General features: G+C 37.3%; 1 protein-coding gene across 2 annotated transcripts in view; it reads right to left on the bottom strand.

The window, feature by feature from the left end:
• Positions 1-2,422: 2,422 nt before the first annotated feature.
• gpc5b (glypican 5b) overlaps positions 2,423-25,268 on the bottom strand; it is a 101,362-nt gene continuing 78,516 nt past the window's right edge. Inside the window, exons 9-10 of one of the 2 annotated variants that reach the window (XR_007424806.1) lie at positions 4,057-5,479; positions 2,423-4,024 (exon numbers count right to left, since the gene is read on the bottom strand). Coding sequence is in view for 1 of the 2 variants with exons in the window: in XM_007252603.4 (XP_007252665.3) it covers positions 5,331-5,479 (149 nt within the window). In the remaining variant the exon portion in view is untranslated. Of the gene's footprint in view, positions 5,480-25,268 lie in introns of both variants that reach the window. The other variant, XM_007252603.4, reaches the window with a different exon arrangement.

Here is a 25,268-nt window from a genome sequence, read left to right as displayed (position 1 = left end):
TAAGCTTCTCCATAACGTTATCTCTGAATTGTCTGGTAAGTTCTTTGGTCTTTATGATGCTGTTTGTTCACTAGCGTTCTCTAACAATCCACTTAGGTCTTCACGGAACAGGTGTATTTATACTAAGACTAAATCACGCACACAGCTGAACAGCTGAATTAACCAATTAAGAGACTTCTGAAGGCAATTAATTGCACTGGATTTTGTTAGGTGGTTTCAGAGTAAAGAGGGCTGAATACTTTTGTACTTCACACTTTTCAGATTTTTATTTGATTTAAAAATTTAAAAAACATGCATCATTTTTGTTTCACTTCACAGTTATGTGCTACTTTGTGTTGGTATATCATTTAAAATTTCCATAAGGTACATTTAAGTTTGTGGTTGTAAGGTGACAATATGTGGAATACTTTTGTAACCCACTGTATATTCATCTATTCCTTGATGGTTGACATTGAAACTGACACTGACGTTATTTATGTCACCTGTCAGTGGTTTCAGTGAGGCTGTACTGTATATCGTCGCTGTCCTATGAAAAACACTTATCTCCATTTTTGTCGATTTTTAGTTTACTACATAATTTGTACAGACAATCTGTCTTATACACTGTGCCAAAATTTCTTGATGAACGGACCAATAGAAACTCTTCAAAATTACCTGAAACAAACTCTTTTTACATTGACTTCCATTGAAAGTTTACAAGGTTTTTTCTCTCTCCTGTAAAGTTGCTGCTGGACAGCGACAATATGCAGACTGATTATATTAACAGAAAAATAAAAGAAAGTGATGGCATGTGATTTTTCCAGTGATTTAGGTAACAGTGTGTCCTTAGCAACAACGAAACTGAATGGCAGTAAATGTGGCATAGAGAAGCCAGTCCAGGCAGTTTATTGCGCATCCGCTTCTCCGAAATTACACACTTAATTAAACAATTGACGTAAATCATAGGGCATCTAATGACACCCAGTACATTAAATTGTTAGTCTTCTGAATGCGAGAGGTGTCTGATGTTAATAACCGGGTGTCATAAACCACAATTGAGTTCATGCCACTGAAAAAATGTGTCACATGGTTGCACATGAATAAATTACGCTGCATCAACACAGCTGCTGTTTTTCTGTTTGCTTCTTTTGGCAGGAATTGTGTTGATGTAACACATTTTATTCCTTATTATTCAACCGTCACGTTTGAATTACATAAATTCTAAATGACATATTTGTTCTTTTTTTAACTTGGTTGAAAGAGCTTACCTTTGTCCACAGTAGAGAGAAGACAAGTAGACAGTCCACACATTTTAAGGGCAAAAATGAAACACTTTAAAGTTTTGAACTGAAATAAATTGAGCCTTTTTTATGTAAAATTGGATATTTTCAAACATTACTTAACTACTTTGAGTTGGGATGAACATACAAACGTCAATTTTGAGTTGAACCAACTTATAATAACTTTTGTTGTTGTTGTACAGTAAGTTGTAGGTTGGCATTGGCAACTTATGTTCCATTGACATTTGGCACCATTATATACTGAGTGTCCCCCCACCCCCCAATGAAACTAAAACACCTGTCATTTTTGTTTGGGAGGTTCATGGCTAAATTAGAGCAGCCTGGTGGCCAATCTTCATTAATTGCACATTGCACCAGTAAGAGCAGAGTGTGAAGGTTCAATTAGCAGGGTAAGAGCACAGTTTTGCTCAAAATATTGCAATGAACACAACATTATGGGTGACATACCAGAGTTCAAAAGAAGACAAATTGTTGGTGCACGTCTTGCTGGCGCATCTGTGACCAAGACAGCAAGTCTTTGTGATGCATCAAAAGCCACGGTATCCAGGGTAATTACAGCATACCACCAAGAAGGAGGAACCACATCCAACAGGATTAACTGTGGACGCTGTAAGAGGAAGCTGTCTGAAAGAGACGTTCGGGTGCTAACCCGGATTGTATCCAAAGAACATAAAACCACGCCTGCCCAAATCACGGCAGAATTCAATGTGCACCTCAACTAACTCTCTTCCAGCAGAACTGTCTGTCGCCACAATAAATTAATGTGGTCTAAAACCAGGTGTTTCAGTTTTATTGTCCAACCCCTGTATTTACAATATACTAAATTACTTTTACAGTTTTTCAGGTTTTAGTTCAGTTTTAGTGTTCTAAAACCTTTGACCAGTAGTGTACAGAAAGGATCTAAGGATTTAAGGATCTGCTGCTCATATTAGCATTAGTTCCAGGTACAACAGGACATCTTCAGAGGTCTTGTAGAGTCCAAGTCTTGACAGGTCCAGGTCAGAGCTGTTTTGGCAACACAAGGTGGGTCTGCACAATATGAGTCAGGTGGTTATAATGTTACGGCTGAGCTGTAAAAGTGTTTATTATGACCAAAGTGAAGATTATTGGGTGGTGCTGAAACAACTCATGCTTCTACAACATACAATATGCGTTTTTATTGACTGATTTACGTATAATCACCTCATAACACATTTCTGTTAACACATGTTGTGCCAGGTACACCCCAGACAGCTCTACTAAGCCTGGCTTAATCAACACCAACGCTTCCATTTAAGTCTGCGATGCTGAGAAGTGCTGTCAGAACTGACGCGCGTAGAATAATGACATGCAGACAATAGCAGTATTACGAGGTTTTGTCTGTACGATATCTTCATCACATTATGCTCCATTAATCTAATTACAAGTTCAATTAAGTCATCTGTGATTATTTTCATTCATTTTGTATTGGTTAACTCCCATCACAGACAACCAACCCTGCCTGCTAATTACTTTGCATACGTACTGTAGGTTACCACATACAGGTGCATCTCAAAAAAATAGAATATAATTGAAAAGTTACTTTATTTCAGTAATTCAGTTAAAAATTGGAAACGTATATATCATATAGATGTGCAACACACAGAGGGATCTATTTTAAACATTTATTTCTTTTACTGTTGATGATTATCGCTTATATCATTGATATATCAGAAAATGTTAATATCATATAAGACCAATTGGTACTTTTGGCAGTGTGGGCAGTGTGCCAAGTCCTGCTGGAAAATGAAATTCACATCTCCATAAAAGTTGTCAGCAGAGGGAAGCATGAAGTGCTGTAAGATTTTGTGTGAAAACACTGCACTGACTTTGGACTTGATAATAAAACACAGTGGATCAACACCAGCAGATGACAGACATGACTCTCCAAAACATCACTGACCATCAGTAAATTTTACATTTCATTTAGAAAACAAGGGAGCAGAGTCCGGAGGAAGAGTGAAGAGACACACAGTCCAAGCTGCTTGAGGTCTAGTGTGAAGTTTCCACCAATCAGTGATGGTTTGGAAAGATGCAAGATTTAATTTTCCAGCAGGACTTCGGATACTGACTTCTGGGTTTTCATTGGCTGTAAGACATAATCATTAACAATAAAATAAATAAACATTTAAAATAGATCACTCTGTGTGTAATACATCTATATAACCTGACTTTCACATTTTGAACTGAATTACTGAAATAAAATTACTTTTAATTGATATTCTATTTTTTATAGATATGCCTGTAAATATGTTAATTCACAATTTTATCTCTTATATAAGTCCTAAAAATATACTCAAATAACTGAAATATTGCTCTTTCAATACTTTCCTGTATACACTTCACACATACAGTCATCCACTTACAAAACACACACACACACACGGGCAACAACAAACAGTTTCACTGTTCACTGCTCCACACGGCCTACACAATACAGTGAGGTGAGGTCATAATTAAATGGCAATTGCAGCAGTATTATGTAGACCATATATATAAACTGTATTGAGCAAATCAATGTGCCCAAAACAATTATTGAAGACCTTTCATTGTGGTGATCTATCATCCTGGAGATCTGATATGTAGAGCATCTTGCTTTCTGGAGTCTGTTATCCTGAAGATCTACCATACTGAAGATCTATTATCCTGGGGATATATAAACCTGGATATCTTTCATTCTGGGGATATATAAATCCGGATATCTTTCATTCTGGGGATATATAAACCTATATATCTTTCATTCTGGGGATATATAAACCTATATATCTTTCATTCTGGGGATATATAAATCTGGACATCTATCATCTTGAGGATCTATCAATCTGAGGATCTATTCACCTGGAGATATATTATCTTGATGATCTTTTAACCTGGGGATCTATTAATCTATATTGGGGATCTGTCAATCTGAATCTTTAATCTCCAGAAGATCTAGCAAACTGGAGATCTATCATTGTGAAGATCTATCAACCTGGGGATCTTTTATCTTGATGATCTATCATATTTAGAATCTGTAATTCTGAATATTATATATTATATATATATTATCGTCCAGGAGATCTATCAACCAGTAGATCTATCTTCTTGATGATCTATAAACCTGGGAATCTATCATTCTGGGAATCTAACATTCTGAACAACTATCGTACTGCAGATTATTCGACCTATCGCCCGGAGATGTGTTATTTTGGGATTTATCATTCTGGGGATCTATCATCCTGAGAATATATCTATGTGGATATCCATCATCCTGGTGATCTAAAATCTTGAACATGTATCATCATGAGGATTCATCATCCTTCAAATATATCATCCTGCAGATTGACCATTTCCTGGAAATCTAAAATCCTAGATATCTATCTTAGTAGGGCTCTACAAAAGGTTCTCCACCATGTAAGCATTCTATTAATTCATTGAGGCGTTATGGATCCATCTAGAATCATAACCTTTCCTAAAGAACTCTTACAGAACCTCTTTTACAGTGTAACAACAATGAAATGTTAACAATATTTTTGCTGATATTAAATACAATATTGACACTAATAAACATAGCTTCATTTTGTGTGCTTTGCCATATACTGCAATTTTATACTGCATTTTCTAGCAATAAAAATCTCCAAATCTAACTGTAAAAATGTCGAACAACAAACTCAGCGATCAAAACGGCCTTGTGAACACCCGTTACCCAGGAATTCATCCGATACCAGTTCCTACTTCCCTGGCTAGTGCACTAAATAAGCTGTCACCAAGACAGCAAAACAAACAAACTACTAAGCATAAAGAGCAAGTGTGCAAAAACTGTGATTCGTAACACAACCTAAACAGTTCAACAATCAAAAGTAGAGGCACTTCCTCCAGGGCCAGGGCTGAGGGGTTCTGGCTCTGGTCAGCCAGCGGAGAGCAGCCTGCAGACAGGCAGCATAGCAGGGTCATCCGTGAATGTATAAACGTCTGTCTAAGTGTCCAGTGCAAGTGCATTCCTCAGTCCTCCACCGTCCGTGTCCTCCTGCACTCCTCCGTGCAGCAGGGTGGTCAGGCAGAGTCCAGACTCAGGTGGGACAGCAACAGAGGGAGGAGGAGAGAGAGGGAGCGGAGGAGAGAGGACGAGTCCAGACTGCAGGCTGCTGCTGTAAGCACCTTCTTCGGTTGGGCTTTCACAATCGGGGGCTGGACAACCAGTACTGGACAGTTTAAAGAGGAACAGAGAAAAACAGAAAATATAGAGAGTCAATAACAGAATATAAACATAATACAACATTAGAAAATCACATTAGAAAAGATTTAGGTTAACATTCTCATTTTAAAGACAATATTTTAATCTGCATTAAAAGTTCACAATTTTACCTTCAACACAAAATGCTAAGAATGCAACAGCTAATTGATTAAATCAATAAAAAATAATTGTTAAAATTAATAAAATGTAATAATCTATTATTTGGCAGTGAGTTTTGAGCATCGCTACAACTCAAAACTGTTTACTGTTTTGTTTTCCTGATCTTGCTAATTAATAATGGATTTGCATGAACAGAGAGTACTGAGCTGAGTTTTAATTTCTGCCTTTTTTGTGTCTGTTATATATTTGCTGCACAGATTACTGAAAATTCAGTTGAAGTGGACTTAGTTGAAGACGATGGCCTTTCCTCTTGTGAAGATGATCAGTGTGCTCAGTCCGTGATACACATACCTTGCAAAAAAATTTTCAACAGGTTTTAATGCATATCAGTGGCGGATGCTGGTCTTTCAAGGAGGGGAAGCTCAATTTCGGCCTACATCTTAAAATGTCGGTTTATTTATATACGTTAATTCTACCCTCCCTGAGATGGTTTCATCAAGAGGCCAACAGTACATTTTATTTGTTACAGCACTTCAAGTCAGCCAGCTCACTTTGTCACACCAGGACAGCTGAAAAGACCTGTTACTTTTCCCCACCTTTTACACCAAATTAATCTGAGCAGTTGATCTGCCCTGCTGTTTAACTCTTAAGTTTTTCTTTGTAAGGAAGACTATCAAATGGCCTTGCCAAAATCCGTGCACAACATTAAAAATGTCTGCCATTATTTGCAGCTTGCTACCTATAGGGACTGGTGAGAGGTTAGTGTGAAGTTTGGCCGCCTGTGAGTGCTTTGTGGCGGTGAAGGGGCTGAAACTACGATAGAAGTCAGTCTCCAAACACAAGCAGCTACAAAAAAAACACCAGAAATAGAAGCTCGATTTGTCGCTATTCGTTTTAACAAAAAATATGCCGCTAAGAGGATTAGGAAAGCCTCCGGTTCAACTAAGAACAGAATGAAAATGAAATGCTCCCAGCACGGATGTTTACACCAAATGATCGCTGATTCGCTCATTTCGCTGTCAATCAAAAAGGTCAATCAAATTCAGCCTTAGACAGATCATCCAATCATCATGCAGAAGCTGAGCGTCCGGGCCGGCCGAGGCCTGCCCACTGCCCCATAGACCCCCAGAGACGCTGAGCGTCCGATGGGCGGGACAAAGCCCAGCATTTATCCAATGACTCGTCTCATTTCGCTGCACGCTGGACTCAGCTCTTCTGGATGAGAGGTGAAAAGATACATCAGAGCAAGTCTAATGTAATTATAATGACAAATGTGCATCACACACACACACACGCACGCACGTGTGTTGTTTTTATTCATTGTGACAGGAATTGGTGTATGAGCGGTACGTAACGTCTGCCTAAGGCACCGCAGGTGATAAGGGCCATATATCACAGCAAAGCTTAGCTCGGGCTGGGAGCTCATGAGCGCACGCACACACACACACACACACACACTTGTTTGGCTGAGACAGACCTAAGCTATCTTTGGTTGTATCAGGAATTTAACTCATTCATTTAACTTCCAACCAGAATTTAACAATGAAATCAGAGCAATAATACAATACTACTTTTTAAATGCTGTATAATATACAGTTTCCAGAAATCACAATAAAACACAGAAATAACACATTCCCTAAAGGCCTAAAAGTAAAGGTGAAAATCACAGGGCATCTCACTTTATGTTGTCCACGATAACATTTAAATCACAACACTCTGATTCTGTCATATTTAATATATTACGAGACAATTTTGTTCCATACTTTAAGCCATCTGTGCTACTAAAGAGGATAATACACTTCTAAGCAAGCCAATACCCGGAAATTGATATTGGTTTCAAGTTCACAGAATTTAACAACCAATATTCTTTACTGCAGGTTTACCCTATTCATTTGATAGGTGCCACCACGTGAAGTAATGAAGCAATAATTTAATAAGTCAAATTGGGTGGTGAGTTTACAGCAGGTTAGGGATGCCTTAATAAAAATATTGATATTTGACAGCACATATCGATAACGAGCTGCAAACGAAAAGTATATGATATATCATAATTCTAATATCTTGAGCCACCTCTACCTAGGAGACCCTGAATATCCTAATCCTGAATTATAGCTCTGTTTAGGTCTACTTGCCAACCAGTGCTTGTGCATTGCCCACGCTTATCACTTATCATTGCACATAGGACACCAAAAATTGTGGCTTATAGTAAAATCATCATAACAATAGTAATTATAATAATGCATGTAAATAAATATATAAGCAACACAAAAGTAGAAAATTTACATGAGAAAAAGATGAATAAAGTTGTGCATGTCTAAACTGTTCACAGCATTCACAGCGGAGCTGAGGGCGAAGCTGCTCACACTTCGAATGCTGAAACTAATCATGAAAAAAAAAAACATTTTTTGCAGCTTGATAAACATAATTTAAACAGATATACACCAGAAAGGCAACAACTACCTATCTGTAGAACATGTGTACCATTCTGGAAATGCAGACCTTTCTCTAACTAAAAATTAAATTCACCTGTATCTAACGTTGGACCTGTTGCCAACCCTGGTTCTTAACACCCCAACACCTGACGTGCGTACTCATAGACATCCATTCCGCAAAATCAAGGAAGACTCATCTTGCCTCAGAGACAAAGAAAGAAAGAGTGGAGGGAGGGAAAAAGAAGAGAAAATAGCAGACACACCTCTACTGTATGCAACTCGACACCAGTATGTGCACAATGGCCACTGTGCCATCTGCACAAAGCACAAAGGAGCCATTTATCTCCGATCTGTGCGAGGGGAGCCGTGTACGCTGATGAAAACAGAAAGTTTATCCGAGCCATATCACAGCAGAGGTGCGACGCCTCAGGGTCTTCTCGGTACTGGAAGGAGAGGTGTGAGGGGGATAATACTCTGTGCAATTGTATGTGTGTGTGTAACTTTGTCTTCCAGTTGAAACGGGGAAATCATATACAGTATATGATATCTCACTTACGAAACCACTAAATTTGCCTACGTTGTAAAGCTATTCTCACGGATATTCAGATCGGCTCTGTGCGGTCCCGAGGTTTACTTTGGCTAAATGCCTGAAGGCATGTGCTGTGTACCAGTACTACCTCCCAACAACCCACACAACAGACATACACACACACACACACACACACTCAATTCCTACCCACAGATGATTTATCATCATCAAACTACTGTTTGACATTGTGGCATTTTAAGCAATGACGTCGATTTAAGCTCCCTGCTGCTGGCCAGAATAACGGTATTTGCCTGGGTGAGTCTGTGTAGGTGAAAATGTTTGTTTATTTGAATCAATATAAAATTAATAAAACTAAAGGATACACATTTATTACACTGGCTATGGACAGTGTGACATTTGCGTCTGAGAAAGCTAAAACATTGTTAGCAGCACAATAGGCTGTTATTTCCCCCTTTTTCCCACCAAAACAACTTCGCCCCTAACCTGTTGAGGCATGTGTTCAACAAGACCTCTAAAGGTGTCTTGTGGTATCAGGCACCAACACCTTAAAGGTCTCATTACAGCATTTTTTTATTCATTTTAAAATGTCTTGTTGTGGTTTCAAGTATGAATGAATGCCATGTGAGACGTTTTTTGTATTAAAAAAAAAAGTGCTCCAGTGATCTGGTATAATGCTGCTTCAGTCTGGTGATGGAGTTTGGGGAAAAAATTTGAATATTATCCCCCCCAGGGATAATTTTTCCAACTGCCCCAGGTTGTGTGTGTAACTAGGTTTACATAGGATCTCCGGTGGATTTTGCGTTTTACAGAAAAAATTAATACTGTTATTAGTGTAAAAATGTGTTTATTTTAAAATGTTTCTAAATGCTGTTTGTTTCGCTGCCTCTCAGTGCTGTTAGCCAATCAGATTAGATTGAGATCTGGGGAATTCAGACACTTTCTAGATCTCTTGGGCAGTTTGTGAAGTGTTGGCAAATTCAGGATTTGACCTGGATGTGAGCTAAAAATTGGGATCAGAATCAAACCTAGACTCAAATCGGAGCTGGTCTGATGTAACTCAGGCTCTGCGTGGTGCTGGATTGAATCTAGCAAGTGCCAACACCCCGTTTGCTGAGTATGATATGGGAACTGGCCAATGCCCTTTTTACAAACCACATTCCTCCCAATGGCCAATGCCGAGTCTCAGCCCATACTACATCAGCCGAGCTCAGGCTGATTATTCATGTTGTCAGTCTCGGTAGGGCAACAACTAAAACTCTTCATTATGTTCCTCAAGTCCTTATCAAACAGTATCTGCAAAAAAAAAAGGCTGTGGCCATTAAGGACTGCACCTGCTCTGCATATGCACAACAATCAGGTAGGTGGTATATGTCACGATGATGCCCATGTATTAATGCCTGCACCCACATACTGCCAGGAAAACATTGCCTCCACCGTAGCTTGTTTTCTTTCCACATTGAAGCACTCAATCTCCATTAGTGTTGCACACATAGACACATGTCCTCCACCTTGCACGCACACGCATATATTAGATGCCTGGAGTGGTGTCTGGGAAACAGTTGGAGTGAAGTGTCTTGTTTACTTCAGTCAGGGATCAAACCGGCTGAAAAGGCATCTGATCACAAAGCCACTTCTCTAACCTTCAGGCCACCAAGCACCAAGATATTAGCAGCAGATCCTTTTAGTCCTGTATGTTGTTCTTAATACTTAGTACCAGCCAATCCCACAGATGCGTCATCAAATTAAGATCTGTTGAATCTGGAGACCAGGAAAACACCTTAAACTCTTCATTATGTTCTTTAAAGGTTTGTGGAACAGTGTCTGTAGAAGAGGACACCTTCATCACAGAGCACCACTGAAATGAAGTGGAGCACATGGTAAGTAACAATGTTCAGGTAGGTATCACTTGTCCGGTTGATGCCTACATAAATGCCTGGACCCATGGTTTCCCAGCCTCCATCACTTTGGCTTCTTCCAACAATCCATCCTGGTACTGTCCCAACCTTATGTAAGCAACTGTCCCAACCTCATGGACATTCCCTGCTGTCCACATGATCAAATAACTGTCTTTCATTGCTTTGTGGTCTAGTTTAGCCAAGACAGGATAGTCTCTGTTGCCCTAAAAAAATCGTTGAGCTTCGGCCATCAAAAAAACTGTCGCTGGTTTGTAGCCTATCCCTCTTTACACCATCGTCGATAAATACTCATTAATGCTGAACAGATGTCCCTTACAATCCTTGCAGTTCTGGATCCAAAGACTAAGGTAAAATGATGAACTAGAGATGAACCGATCATATTTTTTGGGCTGATACCAACTACCAAACTTCTTTCGGATGATCAATGGTGGTGCAGGAATCCAGCACATTTAACATATTGTGCAACTTCCAGCCCCAGTTGAGAGAGCTCTACGTTTGTCTATGGAACGAGTTGGCAAGTTGGCAGATGTAGTTGAAAGATATAAGCACTCAAATAATGAGTTTAAGCATGTTTTGCCTATTAACTAACTTGTTTATCTGCAATCCCCCTATACAAGCCTGATCACTGGAAATGTCTCACCTCGCAACATTACCAGAAGGCAGTTTAATCACCTCCATTAGACGATGCATCAATGCACGCTCCTACAGATCAAAGTCAGGCTGCATTGACCATGCTGCTGAGTTATGAACCGAAAGGACATCACGACTGGTCATTCTTCACGTTCTCTCAGAGCCCCTGAGCCACAGCCAAAACAAGCAGCCACTAATCACACGACAAATCCTCAAAAGGAAAAAGATGACACAGCAGGGACAATGCAGAAGATCGATACTTCAGTGCACAAAGCCTATAGTTTGGATTATCGCTGGGTGATTAATGTGTTTGTGTTTTTCTTGGGTCTTTCGGAATGATATTAGTGGCTAAAAATCTTAGGTATGAAGTTTAGGACTTGAAGAATGGACTAATAAACAAGAATAAAAAAAAGATATTGGTCTAAAGGTAGATATACAAATAATCAGAATAATCATTGGTGGTCTGATTCTACACCGGGTCTTGCAACAAGAGGCTGCTTTTAGGTAGTGTACCTCTTGGTGAGAGATCACTTAGTGCTAGACATGCCACTGCAAGATGATACTCTAAGATATTGCCTTTTGCACTGACGTTTGCAGTGGTGTCATGAACAAGAAACTTGAATTGCTGTGGATTGGAACCATATCATCTTTAGCAATGAATCTAGGTTCTGTTGAGCATCTGATGATGGTCAACTTAGAGTTTGAAGGTCTCGAATCTTGCTTTTGCTGTGGAGCAAGGCCAAAGGAGTGGATTTGACATTGAGGGGACACATTTGCTAAAATTAATCAAAGCCCACCTTACAGTGACTTTGAACAACATTTGTGGAATTACAGTAAAAAAAAAAACTTTCTGTACTTTTGACAAATACACACATGACAAAAAACTCAACCCAAGTTCCTGAAAGCGTCTAAAAATCACACAAATCTCAAGATATATCACGATATATCAGCAGATTTTTAAGTTTAAATGTCTCCCAGCTTTTAAATGTCTTATTTTTAATGGTTTCCTCTGCTTTTTGGTGATTGAGTGAAAACAAAACACAGAACAATGACTCTTTTCTTGTTCTTTACTTGATTTTTTACTTGAGATTTTCTGGTTAGGAGGGGTCTCCTCTCAGACAGCTCACAGACAAAGTTATCTATCAAAGAAATTCAATCCACTTCTTATTTAAAATATTTAAAAAAATAAACAAACATCACATTGGTAATCTTTTGAGTTTTTTTATTATGAAAAGACAAATATTTTTAGTTCAATGTACGATCTTCTATAATTCCATTAATTTCTGTTGTTTCAGGTTTTTTTCTTTGATATCGATTCAGTATTGAGATAGGAAGCTATCACATTGAAAGTCATTATTTTGATATCATGGCAACACTACTGGGAATACGCCTTAAGTCCAGTGTTTTCTATAACAACATTAGCCTAGCATCTCCTGTTCTGAGCTAAAGTAGCACACCGCTATTTCAGATGCCAACCGTGTCTCAGATGATCGACTAAATCTGGGGTCAGTGATTATTCATCTAATTTAGATTTTTATCTGAACTTTTCCTTTAAGAGAGCAGGCGTTTAGATTGATGCTTAAGCCACAGCAAATAGGATGAATGTAAGCCCATCCACACCAAAGGATACAGTGAGCAAGACTTTAATTCATTTTACAAAGAGACTCACCGTGACAGACAGTGGTGCGGAGTGTCAGACAAAGGCCTTTTGTTCGTACGTCCACCCACCGCACACGGCTAAGCCTGGCGTGATGGGTTAATAACACGCTTTGATATTCAATTAGACAAGACAAAATCTCATCCATTCATTCATAGCCACAGCAACTGCAGCAGGTGTTGAAAGATGACACCATTTTATGGCATACCGGTAATGCCAGCGTGATGCCAACCCGCAGCCGGACTGCCAGGAATTACAGTGAATTCTTCCAGGGTTTATAATCCTGGTTATGAAGAACACCACAAAAGAGACAGAGATATTCACACACACACAAGAACTATACATACTTAAAGGGTCAACATCAACATAACAGGGCTTTTGTGTCTGCAGCATTGTTGTTTTAATATTTAAGGGTATTTTTGTGATAGTATTTTGGTAATATGACAGAATCCTAAAAAAATTAAATATTAATTTCCAGAATATACTACTGTAACAAAATAAATATTACAAACATTCATCAGAAACAAAAAAAAATCTTTAAACATTTGATTATTTTGTTAACAAGGCTGCTTTTGTATAGAATATTACTAATTATATTAACAATAAAATAAAATAGACCAAAATACTAACCTGCAGAATATGCAAAGCATGTAAAATACCCATAAAGTTTCAAAGTACATAATGTGTAAAGTCTGTATTGAAGTTAAAAAATCTGATTTTCTAAATTACAGGGGCTCCCGCAGGCTAAGCGTTGCCACTATGATCAGGAGATCGCCGGTTCGAATCCTGTTCATGTAGCTTTCTATCAGTTACCGGAGCCCTGAGAGAGCACAATTGGCAGTGCTTTTTCTGGGTGGGTAGATGGTGATCTCTCCCCTCATCACTTCAAAGGGTGATGACGATCAGCAGAAGACTGTGTCTGTGAGCTGATGTATCAGAACCGAGTCGCTGCGCTTTCCTCCGAGTGCGCTGTGATGCTACTCTGCAATACTGCATCATCAGCAGCAGTTTAAAAAGAGGCGGTGGCATGTGCTGGTTTTCACCCTACTAGTGATAGGGGGAGTTCTAATGAGTGGGTTGGGTAATTGGCCATGTAAATTGGGGAGAAAAAAGTATATATTTATATTCTGTACAATACCTTACTTACAATTGCACTTCTAGGAAGGACACTTACAATTAATTTCTACACACAATCATTTACACAAAGCACTCAACCAAGCAACATGCAAAAGGTCAGAAGCAGTAGCCAATCGCACACAGCATACTCTCAACCGGAAATGACTGTCCATCCATCGGGCACCGAGGATGGGCACACACTACAATATGGTGTTAAGCAATTAGTCATATTTTTTCCCATTAATATTTATCATATTTTCTCCAATTTTATTTGAGGTGAAGCTTAAGCTGTGCACCTTGTTGTAATAAATATCATAGCAATTAAAATGTATTCATTACAAAATAGTAGCTCAGTGGTTAGAGCACTGGGCCATCAATTTATTTCTCCATCCAATTAGGGTGGGCGTTTGTATGACTGGAAAAAAAAGTTGTTAGGCTTGGAAATCAAGGCCCTTAGTGGTCCAGTGGTCTAAGCACTGATCACAGGTTTGAATCCTGATCATGCAGCTTGCCATCAGCAGTCGGAGCCCTGAAAGAGCACAATTGTCCTTGCTCTCTTTGGGTGGGTAGATGGTGCTCTTTCCCCACATCACTCCTAGCGTAAAGTGTTAATTAGCACAAGGCATCTAAGAGCTGATGTATCGGAACCGAAAAGCTGCGCTTTCCTCCGAGCACACTGTTGTGATGCTACTTAAGAAAGCAGCTTTAGCAGCAGTTTAAAAAGAGGCAGTCCACTAGTGATGGGGAATATACAGCTAAATTGAGGAGAAAATTAGAAATCTATATAAAAAAAGCTTGGAAATCAGGATTGATATATAGACTGAATTTACTTGTATTTTTTTTAAGGTAACCTCCTGAGACCCACACTTTTGCTTGGTGTGCATTTTTAATTTCTCGTAGCTATTTGGTATTTGTAGGACCAGTAGAACCAGTAGGCAAACTTTGTCTTTGTACAGGAAGTTATTTATTATTTTAATTTACATTTAAAAATGATCCATTGCCATTTGGGATCAGAAGGACCCAGTTAGTCTAAAACATTTTTTTTTTTGCTTTCTACATTAGGTAAATAAACTAGTTTCAACAGTAAAATTGGATGAGAATTTCTGTCTGGACTGGCTATAAAAACGTTTAACTGGGATTCCCAGTTAATTGAGTGTAATGATGTCATGTGACCACTAGATGATACGGGCAGTGTCTCCATATGAGACCAAAGGGTTTAATGTTTTAAGAAAAGAAGCATCCTGGTGCAGAAAAGCAGAAATGTAAGGTCCCCATATGAGGACACTGGGTCTTAAGAGGTTAAGAGAAGCCAAAAGGCACAGTATTCTGATAATGACCCTTGGGTTCATTTAACTCCTCCTCCCTCCCACTGAGATGAAACGCTCAGTGCAGTTGGTGGTACTATAATATGGAGCACAGTACTACTAACTTCAGCACTTTACTGCCAAAAACAACCATCATATAACATATTTTGGAAGCAGCCGTGGATATTAATATGCAATCATCAAGCACTACAGGGGTGCAGCGCTGCGGCAGATCAGCCGCAAACGGTCTCTATCGTGCTGCGTGCGGCTTATGAGATATGAATTTTAATTTGATTTTTTGTAAATTCATGTTAATTTCTTTCCTCCTTCCTTTGTAATGATTAGCTGCTGTGATGATGAGCTGCGGAACGTAAAATAAAACCAAACAGATAACAAGGAAAATTAATTTGAACCTGTTTTATTACATTACTGAATACGTGTAGGCCAAACAAATGACACCAATCACGTCCCAAATAAAACAAAAAAAAAACAGACACAGACGACTGTGAAGAAACGTGTGTTCTGCGCACTGTGTGAACCTGTTGTTATAAAAAGAGCTGGATCTGTTAGAAAGACACCAGAGATTAATCAACACTAGCCAACCAGGCATCCCAACATTTTTGTCCATATAGTGTATATCTTGTATACCATATACTGTACCTATAGTACATTTTGTCGCTGTCCAGGGAAAAACTTCTCTCCAAAACAGCAACTTTACAGGAGAGAGAAAAAACCTTGTAAACTTTCAATGGAAGTCAATGTAAAAAGAGTTTATTTCAGGTCATTTTAAAGAATTTCATTAAGAAATTGTGGCACAGTGTAAGGGACAGTTTATCTGCTCAAATTATGTAGAAAACTAAAAATCCGCAAAAACGGAGATAAGTGTTTTTCATAGGACAGCGACGATTTGCTTAATAAAGGTATAGAAATAAGTGTATCAAACAGAGAATTCCACTGTTTTGTTACTTTTTTAATTATATTAATCTATAATAATGCTGCCAAGCCATTCAAAACTAATGTAATTCAACAATTTTTGCTAAGAAAGCAACTGTAAATACTGTATATCTCTTACAACACTAGACCAGTTTGTATCGTTTATTATTATTATATTATTATAATTTATTAACCTAAAAAGTACAAGAACATTTTATAGAAGATGTTCACAGATGCAAGAGGTTATTTTTTAGTAGATTCTAGGCTACTCTAATACGCCTCATGGAGTAACTACACTGTAATATATTTTTTACACCAACAGCAAAAATATGTTGCTTTAAAATAATAAAATATACCAGCACTGTTTAAAACACTCAAATATATGTTTGACTATATAAAATATAACTTAGTTAAGTCCAAATAAAAAAAAGGAAAAAACATTTTTACACTACTAGTAAGAGGTCTGTGTGGATAACACCTGAACAGAACTCAAGCAGTGGCAAAGCAGCTGTTATACAAACAGTTCCATTTAAGTTCCATTTATATTATAAAGTTACTGAAGCTGAGGCTTTACAGAATGCCAGTTATCCCCAACTACTACCAGAGCCTTATTATTTATTCAATTTTGTATTTTACAATAATAAACATAAGAGTTGCTTTTTTATTATTATTTTATCTCTTGTGTTTGTAATTGTTTATATTTTGTATACAATTTTGTATTTTAGAAAAATAAAACGTAAAGGTTGTTTTAGTCCAGTTAAAAAAACAGTTATTATATAGTTATTATAATATATATAACAGTATTTTACAAGCAATGCGAGTTTCTTTTTTAATATTTTTTTAATTACAAACACAAGAGATAAAATAATAATAAAAAGCAAATCTGAAAAAACAATTATTTTGTACTTTCGTATTTTACAATAATAAACATTTATATTATTTTTATCTTGTGTAAAAAGCAACTCTTATGTTTATTGTTGTAAAAATATAAAAGTTGTATACAAAATATAAACAATAAACATAAGAGTTGCTTTTCACACAAGATAAAAATAATAATAAAAAAACAACTCATGTTTATTATTGTAAAATACAAAAGTACAAAAAAAGCTTTTTATTATTATTTTATCTCTATTTGTGTTTGTAATTGTTTATATTTGTATACAAGTTTGTATTTTAGAATAATAAACAAAAAAGGTGCTTTTCCGACAAGTTGAAAAATAATAATAAAAAAGCAACTCTGTTTATTACTGTAAACTACAAGTTGTATACAAAAAGTAAACAATAAACATAAAAGTTACTTTTCAGACAAGTTAAAAATAATAATAAAATAGCAACAGATAACAGATGAAGTAAATAATTGACTTTCATCATTAATTGTAATAGTGTAGTTGTGTGTGCAGCATCCCCCCGTACTGAGACATTAATTATTCAGTAAAGATCTCATACTGCTGCATCCCTACACGAACATTATGGAAACATCTGAAGTTACATTCCCAAAACTTAAAAATGTTGATACAACTGATACATAATCCTGTCGATATCCCATTATATATATATATATAAATGAATGAATGTGGGCTCAGAGTGGTCCATCACACTAAGCCCCTGCCAGTATGATCAGTATATCACTGGTTCGAATCCCGGTCATGTAGCTAGCCATCAGCAGCTGGAGTCAGAGAGAGCACAATTGGCCTTGCTCTCTCTTTCTCTTCACATCAAGGTGATGTCGATCAGCGTAGGCATCTGTTCGCTGATGTATCAGAGCTGGGGAGCTACGCTTTTTTTTTTTGATCCCGATGACTTTTTGTTTGAAAAGAGGCTGTGGCTGATTTTACGTGTATCGGTGTAATCTGCCTCCTGGTTAGGACTAGCACATTACAGGGGGAGTGCAGCTAACTGGGTGGGATAATTAGCATAGCTAAATTGGGAATAAATAAATGAGACATAAAATGTTCTTCAAATAAAAAAAAAAGTTATATCTTACAGTATAATGTTAAAAATCTATATATATATATATATATAAAAAAAACAGTCATGGACGACTGTGAAGAAATGTGTGTTCTGTGCACTGTGTGAACCTGCTCTAACAGAAAGAGCTGGCTCAGAAAGACACCAGCGATTAACCATTCGCCAAGTGCCACCCTTGGGAGCCAGCCTAATCCCCCCTTCCCCCCTCGCTGTCTGCCTGCCTGGGGGAAGGGTAAGCGGAGAAAGGGGCAGGAGGCAATCTTTATGATTCCTCCACCAACAGCTCCAATATCTTCTTTATTGCTGTAAAGCTAATGTTTCCATGTCCTAGTTCTGCACTGGAGTTCAGCTGCAGCTAACGTTTTAAACCCAACACTCCTGATTCTCCTCACAGACAGCTTCATCATCAGATAAGGGGCTTCAATCAGGTGTGTTACAGAGACAGAGGTGGGATTATAGCTACTCGCATTACAGCAGTACAGTTTACCCTGTGGGCAAACAGTACAAGTGGAACTTAACTGTGGTGTGTTTGATTTTACCTGATTTTGTATCAAATAAGATACTTAACTGTGATTCTAATACTAACTGCTACAAAGCTCATAATACTCTATTTAATTCCAAATCTCTGTGAATCTGTGAACACCCCTATTAATAATGGATTCACCAATAGCACTTTTTCCCTTCTGATACCAAAATCAATGCCAGATAGTGACCTTACTCCTTGAAAGGATTAATCTCAATATCTATATTACTTTGATAAAGGCAATATTCTGTAGAATAGAATATTTTTTGAATGTGTTCTGTGGGTTCAGTATGTTTGGGCAAGTGTAAAAACTGTTTTAAAGCATGGGGGCGGTTCCGAGCTTCAAAAAGAGATTCTGATGCAGAAAATATGAACGGTATCCGCTCCCATTGCCACGTGTAGGGTAGCGTGATTGGTTCACTGCTTTGAGTTATTGCATTACCTCCTCTTTTCATCAGCATATCCTATTAAAGCAGACTGTGATAGGCCTTTTTCCTGCACTCAGACATTTTATCATGTTACTGCTGTTAATTTATACTCATCCATGCTGCTACAGAAAAAGCGCCATATGCACTTGCACTCTACTGGATAATGTTGCTGTTACTTCTCAACTTTCATATTTATACAGTGGTCTTTAAAGATTTATTTTGTTTTGGCATATTTGTCATACTTACATTTTTTAGATTAGGAAACAAACTTTAATATCTGACAAATATAAGTTTGTTAATATAAAAAGCACATTTTAAATGATGATTTCATTTATTAAGGGAAAAAACTATCCAAACCAATCTAGCCCTTTGTGAAAAAGTGATTGGTAGTGGTGGTGGTAGTGTAATGGTATGGGGCTGCTCTGCTGCTGTAATAGATGGAACCAGGAATTCTGCTGCTGAAGGAGAATGTCCAGCTATCTGTTCATGACCTCAAGTTCAGGCGTACTTGGGTTCTGCAGCAGGACAATGATCCAAAACACACAAACAAGTCCACCTCTGGATGGCTTAAAAAAATGATTATGGAAGATTTTGGAGTGGCCTAGTCAAAGTCTGATTGAGATGGTGTGGATGATCTTAAACAGGATGTTTATGCTCAAAAACCCTCCAATGTGTCTGAATTAAAACTTTTTGGTAAGTAGAGAGTTAAAACTCATCTGTTTGAGTTAAGTAAAATGTGTTCAGAATGATGTTAATTAAACACTGCAACACTGAAGAAGCATATACCTATTATTTAAGAACAATGTCTAATAGACCAAGAACAATAACATAATATACAATTACTTTCATCTACTCTAATATAATTAACAATGTTTTAGAATATAAAATACTTACTGAACAAATTATTTTTTATTTTTTTATTTATGCATATAGCCTACATGCAAAACACATAAAACGACAACATCTGCACTTCCAGAGCTGCGTGATTATAGCATTCTAACTTGTGCAATGTTTTTTTAAAACACAGTTTGATTTGTTACTTTTCTCTATTGTGATTATCCATATGCCATATCATTATAGAAAATAAAAATAGCATTAAAAAACAGAGCCTGACCCGACTTGGCCCGAGGAAAATGGTGGTAAATCTCTGGTCGGTCCTCGGTTTGGGTCGGGTTCGGGCAGAGAATCTAAGCTCTACTCTAGTAAAGCTCTAGTAAAATCAGAGAAACCGATCATTCTGAAGTGATCTTTTTGTGATCATTTTTGTTTTCCAGAAATTAATAATTTAAATACAAAAAACATAGATTTCATCATTTTAAGATGGCAGGTTGAAGAAAGAAGGCCTTTAAAACAGGTGTGTGTCGATGCGGTGAGGACGGTGTGTGTCAGGGCACATTCACTACAGATGAGGTCACCTTAATCACAGTTTACCAAGCTGTCAAAGCACGCCTGCTCTGCTGTTTGATGCTGGGAAACTAATCTGGTAATTACCAAGCCAGACACATAGGAATGCCAAGTCAATATGAGAGCAGGCAGTCAGCGCGACGTGCAAACGAGCAAAAGACAGGGAATTCTTTTTATAAGCGTGTGATTCGATATTCGCAGGATCAAGACAATAGAGCACTGTGTGATACGGCATTACATTTGAACAATTTTAGACCTACATACCCCTCCCCCTTTTCTCACAAACACACACACACAGCTACGGTTTGACCTTCACTGGAGGCTTGAGGTAGACATTATAAAGGTATCTGTCTCCCTGCAATCCTAGTTGAATCACTAATGAGTTCTTTCTTCATTATCCAGGCCACAATTCCCCTGAAAGAAAAAAGATCCACACACACACACACACACACACACACACATATATACTCAATCTCACACAGCAAACCAAACATATATACTCAGAACAAAGCACTATCCCAAACACACATTTATACACACAAGCATACACACACATACATTTACAAGCACAAATAACAGACAGACACACAGACTCATCAAACTCACAAAATCCACACAGTCCCGAACACACACACACACACATATCTATGTAATGTACTGCATATACTCAAATATTCCGGCTTTATTAGGGCCAGGTTTCTCTATTAGGCCGCAGGGCTCTCTCTAGTTGGCAGTTTGAGTGATGGCCCCTCACCCCCAGACCCCGCGCTACCCATGCAGTCCCAATTAATCACTACAGTGTCTGACACACACCACGTCTTCCATCTACCTATTCTGCCTACTGGCACTGGCAAGTTAATGACTTACACTGGACGCATACACATACACACACACACACACACACACACACATACTCTTGAATGCAATGTAGTTTACTGTACAGGACCTACCTCTAATGATAATATGCCCCACATGTATCATACATCTGTAAATGCAAATGTCAATGACAATGCACATGTAAAAAGGATGGTGTAATGATATTTAACATTACATTATATTAAATGTACTGTAAGTGCCTATAAATATTAATAGGCTCCATGTATATTCTGTATATGTAAGTATGTACATTTAAAAATGTTAAAATTTGTACATTTTAAAATTTAAGATTCTAATCATCATCAGAAAGCCTGTAATTGTTTTAAATGAGTTTTTTTATTCGTTTCTTTTTCTTATTTTAATTTTTAATTTATTTTAATTAATTTATGATTAATTTTATTTTATTTCTAATGTTTTATATTTCCATTCTTGTTCTTAGTTCTATTATTCATTTTATCATTTTTTATCATTCTTAACATTTTACTTTACTTTTACTATCATCTTTTTAGTTATTTCATATTTGATACATTTTTTACTTTTTGTGTGTCAGTTTGTTTTTTCTGGTTATTTTAGAATGTTATGTTTTAGATATATATTTTATTTATATATATTAAACACTGATGTAAAATTAGTACATTTTTTTTCTTTTTTATTATTTATTACTATTTTATTCCTTATTATTTCTAATTTATTATTAAATGCTTTTAGTCCCTTTGATGTTGCACATGCTCAGCAATATTGTAAATGAGGGTCACCCTCAATGTTTTTCCCCCCGAGTGAAAATAAAGATTGATTCATTGATTGATTGATATGCAATAATCAGTCCAAAATTTAATCTACACAGTTTTTTTTTACTTTAACAAATTTTCACATTAACAAACATACAAGATTCACATTTTTATCCTACTCTGTAGCTTTTCTGCTTGTTTTCCCAGCTTTGTGCTTCTTAGCACATGGCCCTGTGTTCTCCCTCTTATTTGTAGCTTTGCCCCCTCATTACCTATCCCAGGTGTTTCCTGTTTCCCTGTGTATTCATAGCCCCTTTGTTTCGGTGTTTCCTTGTCAGTTCTTGTGCGTGTTCTTTGTCTATTTAGTTGCTAGTGATTCTTTGTTTTCTGTCTCAGTTTATTACTTGTTATTTTCTAGTTTAATTCCTGTCCTAGTTTATTTCATGTTCTCTTCGTTAAAGTCCTGTTAGTTTGTTTTTCTTGTTTTGTGTTTAATTTCGGTTTCCTGTTTTATTAAAAATCTACTTGCATTTACGTCAGCCTTCACATCTCTCTGCTGCACCCTGACAACTTGGTTGTGCCACTCTTAGCAGCAACAACTGCAATCAAGCTTTACTGATAACAGACAACAAGTCTTTCACATCTCTGTGGAGAAATTTACATTGCCTTTTCATCTGATCTCATTACTTGATTATCTATAAGAAACTACAGGGCTATTAAGCTGATCATCTTTTTTTTTTTCCTCTCTTTTTGGTCTGGGTTTTGTTTTTGTACCAAATCGTGATTATAGTTCCCAGCTGACATCACCTGTTTGTAATCATTATATATATATATATATATTTTTTTTTTACCTTATTACCAGCCTGTGAACTCAGACAAGCTGGAGCCCCCACCACTCCCATCATGAGCATATCTGTGTTGTTGTATTTTACATTTTGTGTCTCTGATTCTTATATATTTATATTTTTATCTTGCTGTACTTGTTGTAACTTTGGGAAGTAGGGTAACCTAATTTCAATCCCTTGTATGTCCAGTACTGACAATAAAACTACTATATTTTAACCAATTAAATGAATCCAACCAGGTAAAACATGAAATATCTTTCTCACAGTGGAAACTGACAGGTTAAATATCTGAGACAACTTTTTGTATCCTTCCTTTGAACAACTATGTTGAACAATCTTTGTTTTTAGATCATTTGAGAGTTGTTTTGATGAGCCCATGACGCCACTCTTCAGAGGAGATTCAAATAGGAGAACAACTTGCAATTGGCCACCTTAAATACCTTTTCTCATGATTGGATACACCTGGCTATGAAGTTCAAAGCTCAATGAGGTTACCAAACCAATTTTGTGCTTCAGTAAGTCAGTAAAAAGGAGTTAGGAGTATTCAAATCAATAAAATGATAAGGGTGCCCATACTTTTGCACCGGTCAAATTTTGGTTTAATGCATATTGCACATTTTCTGTTAGTACAATAAACCTCATTTCAATCCTGAAATATTACTGTGTCCATCAGTTATTAGATATATCAAACTGAAATGGCTGTTACAAACACCCAAATATTTAGAACTAAAAATGATTAAGATTAATAGGGGTGCCCAAACTTTTTCATATGACTGTAAGTTTATGGCGTCTGCAATAATCACAGTTTTTTTCTTAATTGTTTAATAAGCAATATGGTTTTGCTTTCATTCAAAACAACTCAATGCATGAAGTCAACCCTGATATGGTACAGTACGTAGCACATTGTCCTAACATTGAGCAAAAACAAACACAAATACAAACACACACTCCCGCAAACACACAAAGCGCAAACGTCTTTTTCTGCTATTTTATTACAGCAGATCCCATATTTCAGCCTCAGCAACTACTTATCAGACTCCAGCTCTATAAACATCTATATAGTGTTACAGTCCAAATACCACATCCGCCTCACACACTGCCGAGTCAGGGAGGAGGATGAGGATGAGCAGAGGGGCAAAGACAGACAGGAATAAACCTACAGGAAGCTTACAGGAGCGGGTCACGTCTCCCCTCTCCTCAGACTGTAAGGTCAAAGCGGACTGAAGGCCAGAGGAAGCACTCTCAGGGTCGCTGCATTTTGGGAGCCCGTCTGGGAGGAACCCTCTCAGTTTCCTGTGTTCAGACTCATTAGCATTATTGACACGGAGACAGAGAGAGAGTACGGCCCTGCTCTGAGGCTCTGCGCGTGTCCGGGGGGGGAAACATCGATGGCTAATCCCAGGTGGAATCTCCAAAGAGATGCACATGGAATTTACTCACTGGCGCTGCACAGCTACAGGCCTGGAATGAGTAAAAACCTCCCTTTAAAGTGATAGTTCAGCAGAAAACCCCCTAACTCAAACTGTAGTCGATTAGCTAATGCCTGTTTTTCTGGGTCTGGAGTCTGCTTCTGTTGTTTTTCACTGCCGCTAAGAGGCTAATGTATCTAGCACCGTGTCAGTTAGCGGTTAGCACAGTGGAGCCGTTCCCTGTATGGCGTGGGAAACCAAAACCATGTCATAAAGATGGCCTGAAGCTCCAAAAGTGGGAATGCACACAGTTGACATAAAATTATAAACTTTTTTTTTTAGGTGCTTTATATAGAAAAAATAGAATTAATTAATTTAAAGATTTAATGGTTTTAAAAAACTGTATAAAACAGCCCCGGGATTACTATATACAGAACCAGTCAAAAAGTTTGGACACATCTTCAACAAATTCAATTGTTTTTTTTCATCATTTTCATCATTTAAATGTTCTGCATTGTAGATTAATACTAAAGCCATCCAAATAATGAAAAAAAAACAAATGCAATTATTTAGTAAACTGTATAAACATACCAGAATATGCTTTATAATATTACATTCTTCAAAGTAGCACCTCTTGCTTAGATAGAGACAGTTTTGCACATCTTGGCTGAATTTTCTCAGTCAGATTTATGAAGTAGAGTCTTATGGAATTAAGGCTTTCAGATAACAGCTGTGCTGAACTTGCCAAGAGTTAATTACTTAAATTCCTTGCCCTTTTATTGTGTTTAAAACATCAGTAGTGTTGTGAAGAGGTAGAGTTGGTATACAGTGAATAGAAAAAATACTTTAAGAAATGAAGGAAATTTTTCAAGAACTTTATATATATATAAAAAAAAAAGTAGTCGCAAAGACCATCAA

The sequence above is a fragment of the Astyanax mexicanus genome, chromosome 16 (genome assembly GCF_023375975.1).
Source record: "Astyanax mexicanus isolate ESR-SI-001 chromosome 16, AstMex3_surface, whole genome shotgun sequence".
Classification (NCBI taxonomy): Eukaryota; Metazoa; Chordata; class Actinopteri; order Characiformes; family Acestrorhamphidae; genus Astyanax; species Astyanax mexicanus.
This window is presented reverse-complemented; position numbering and strand designations above follow the sequence as displayed.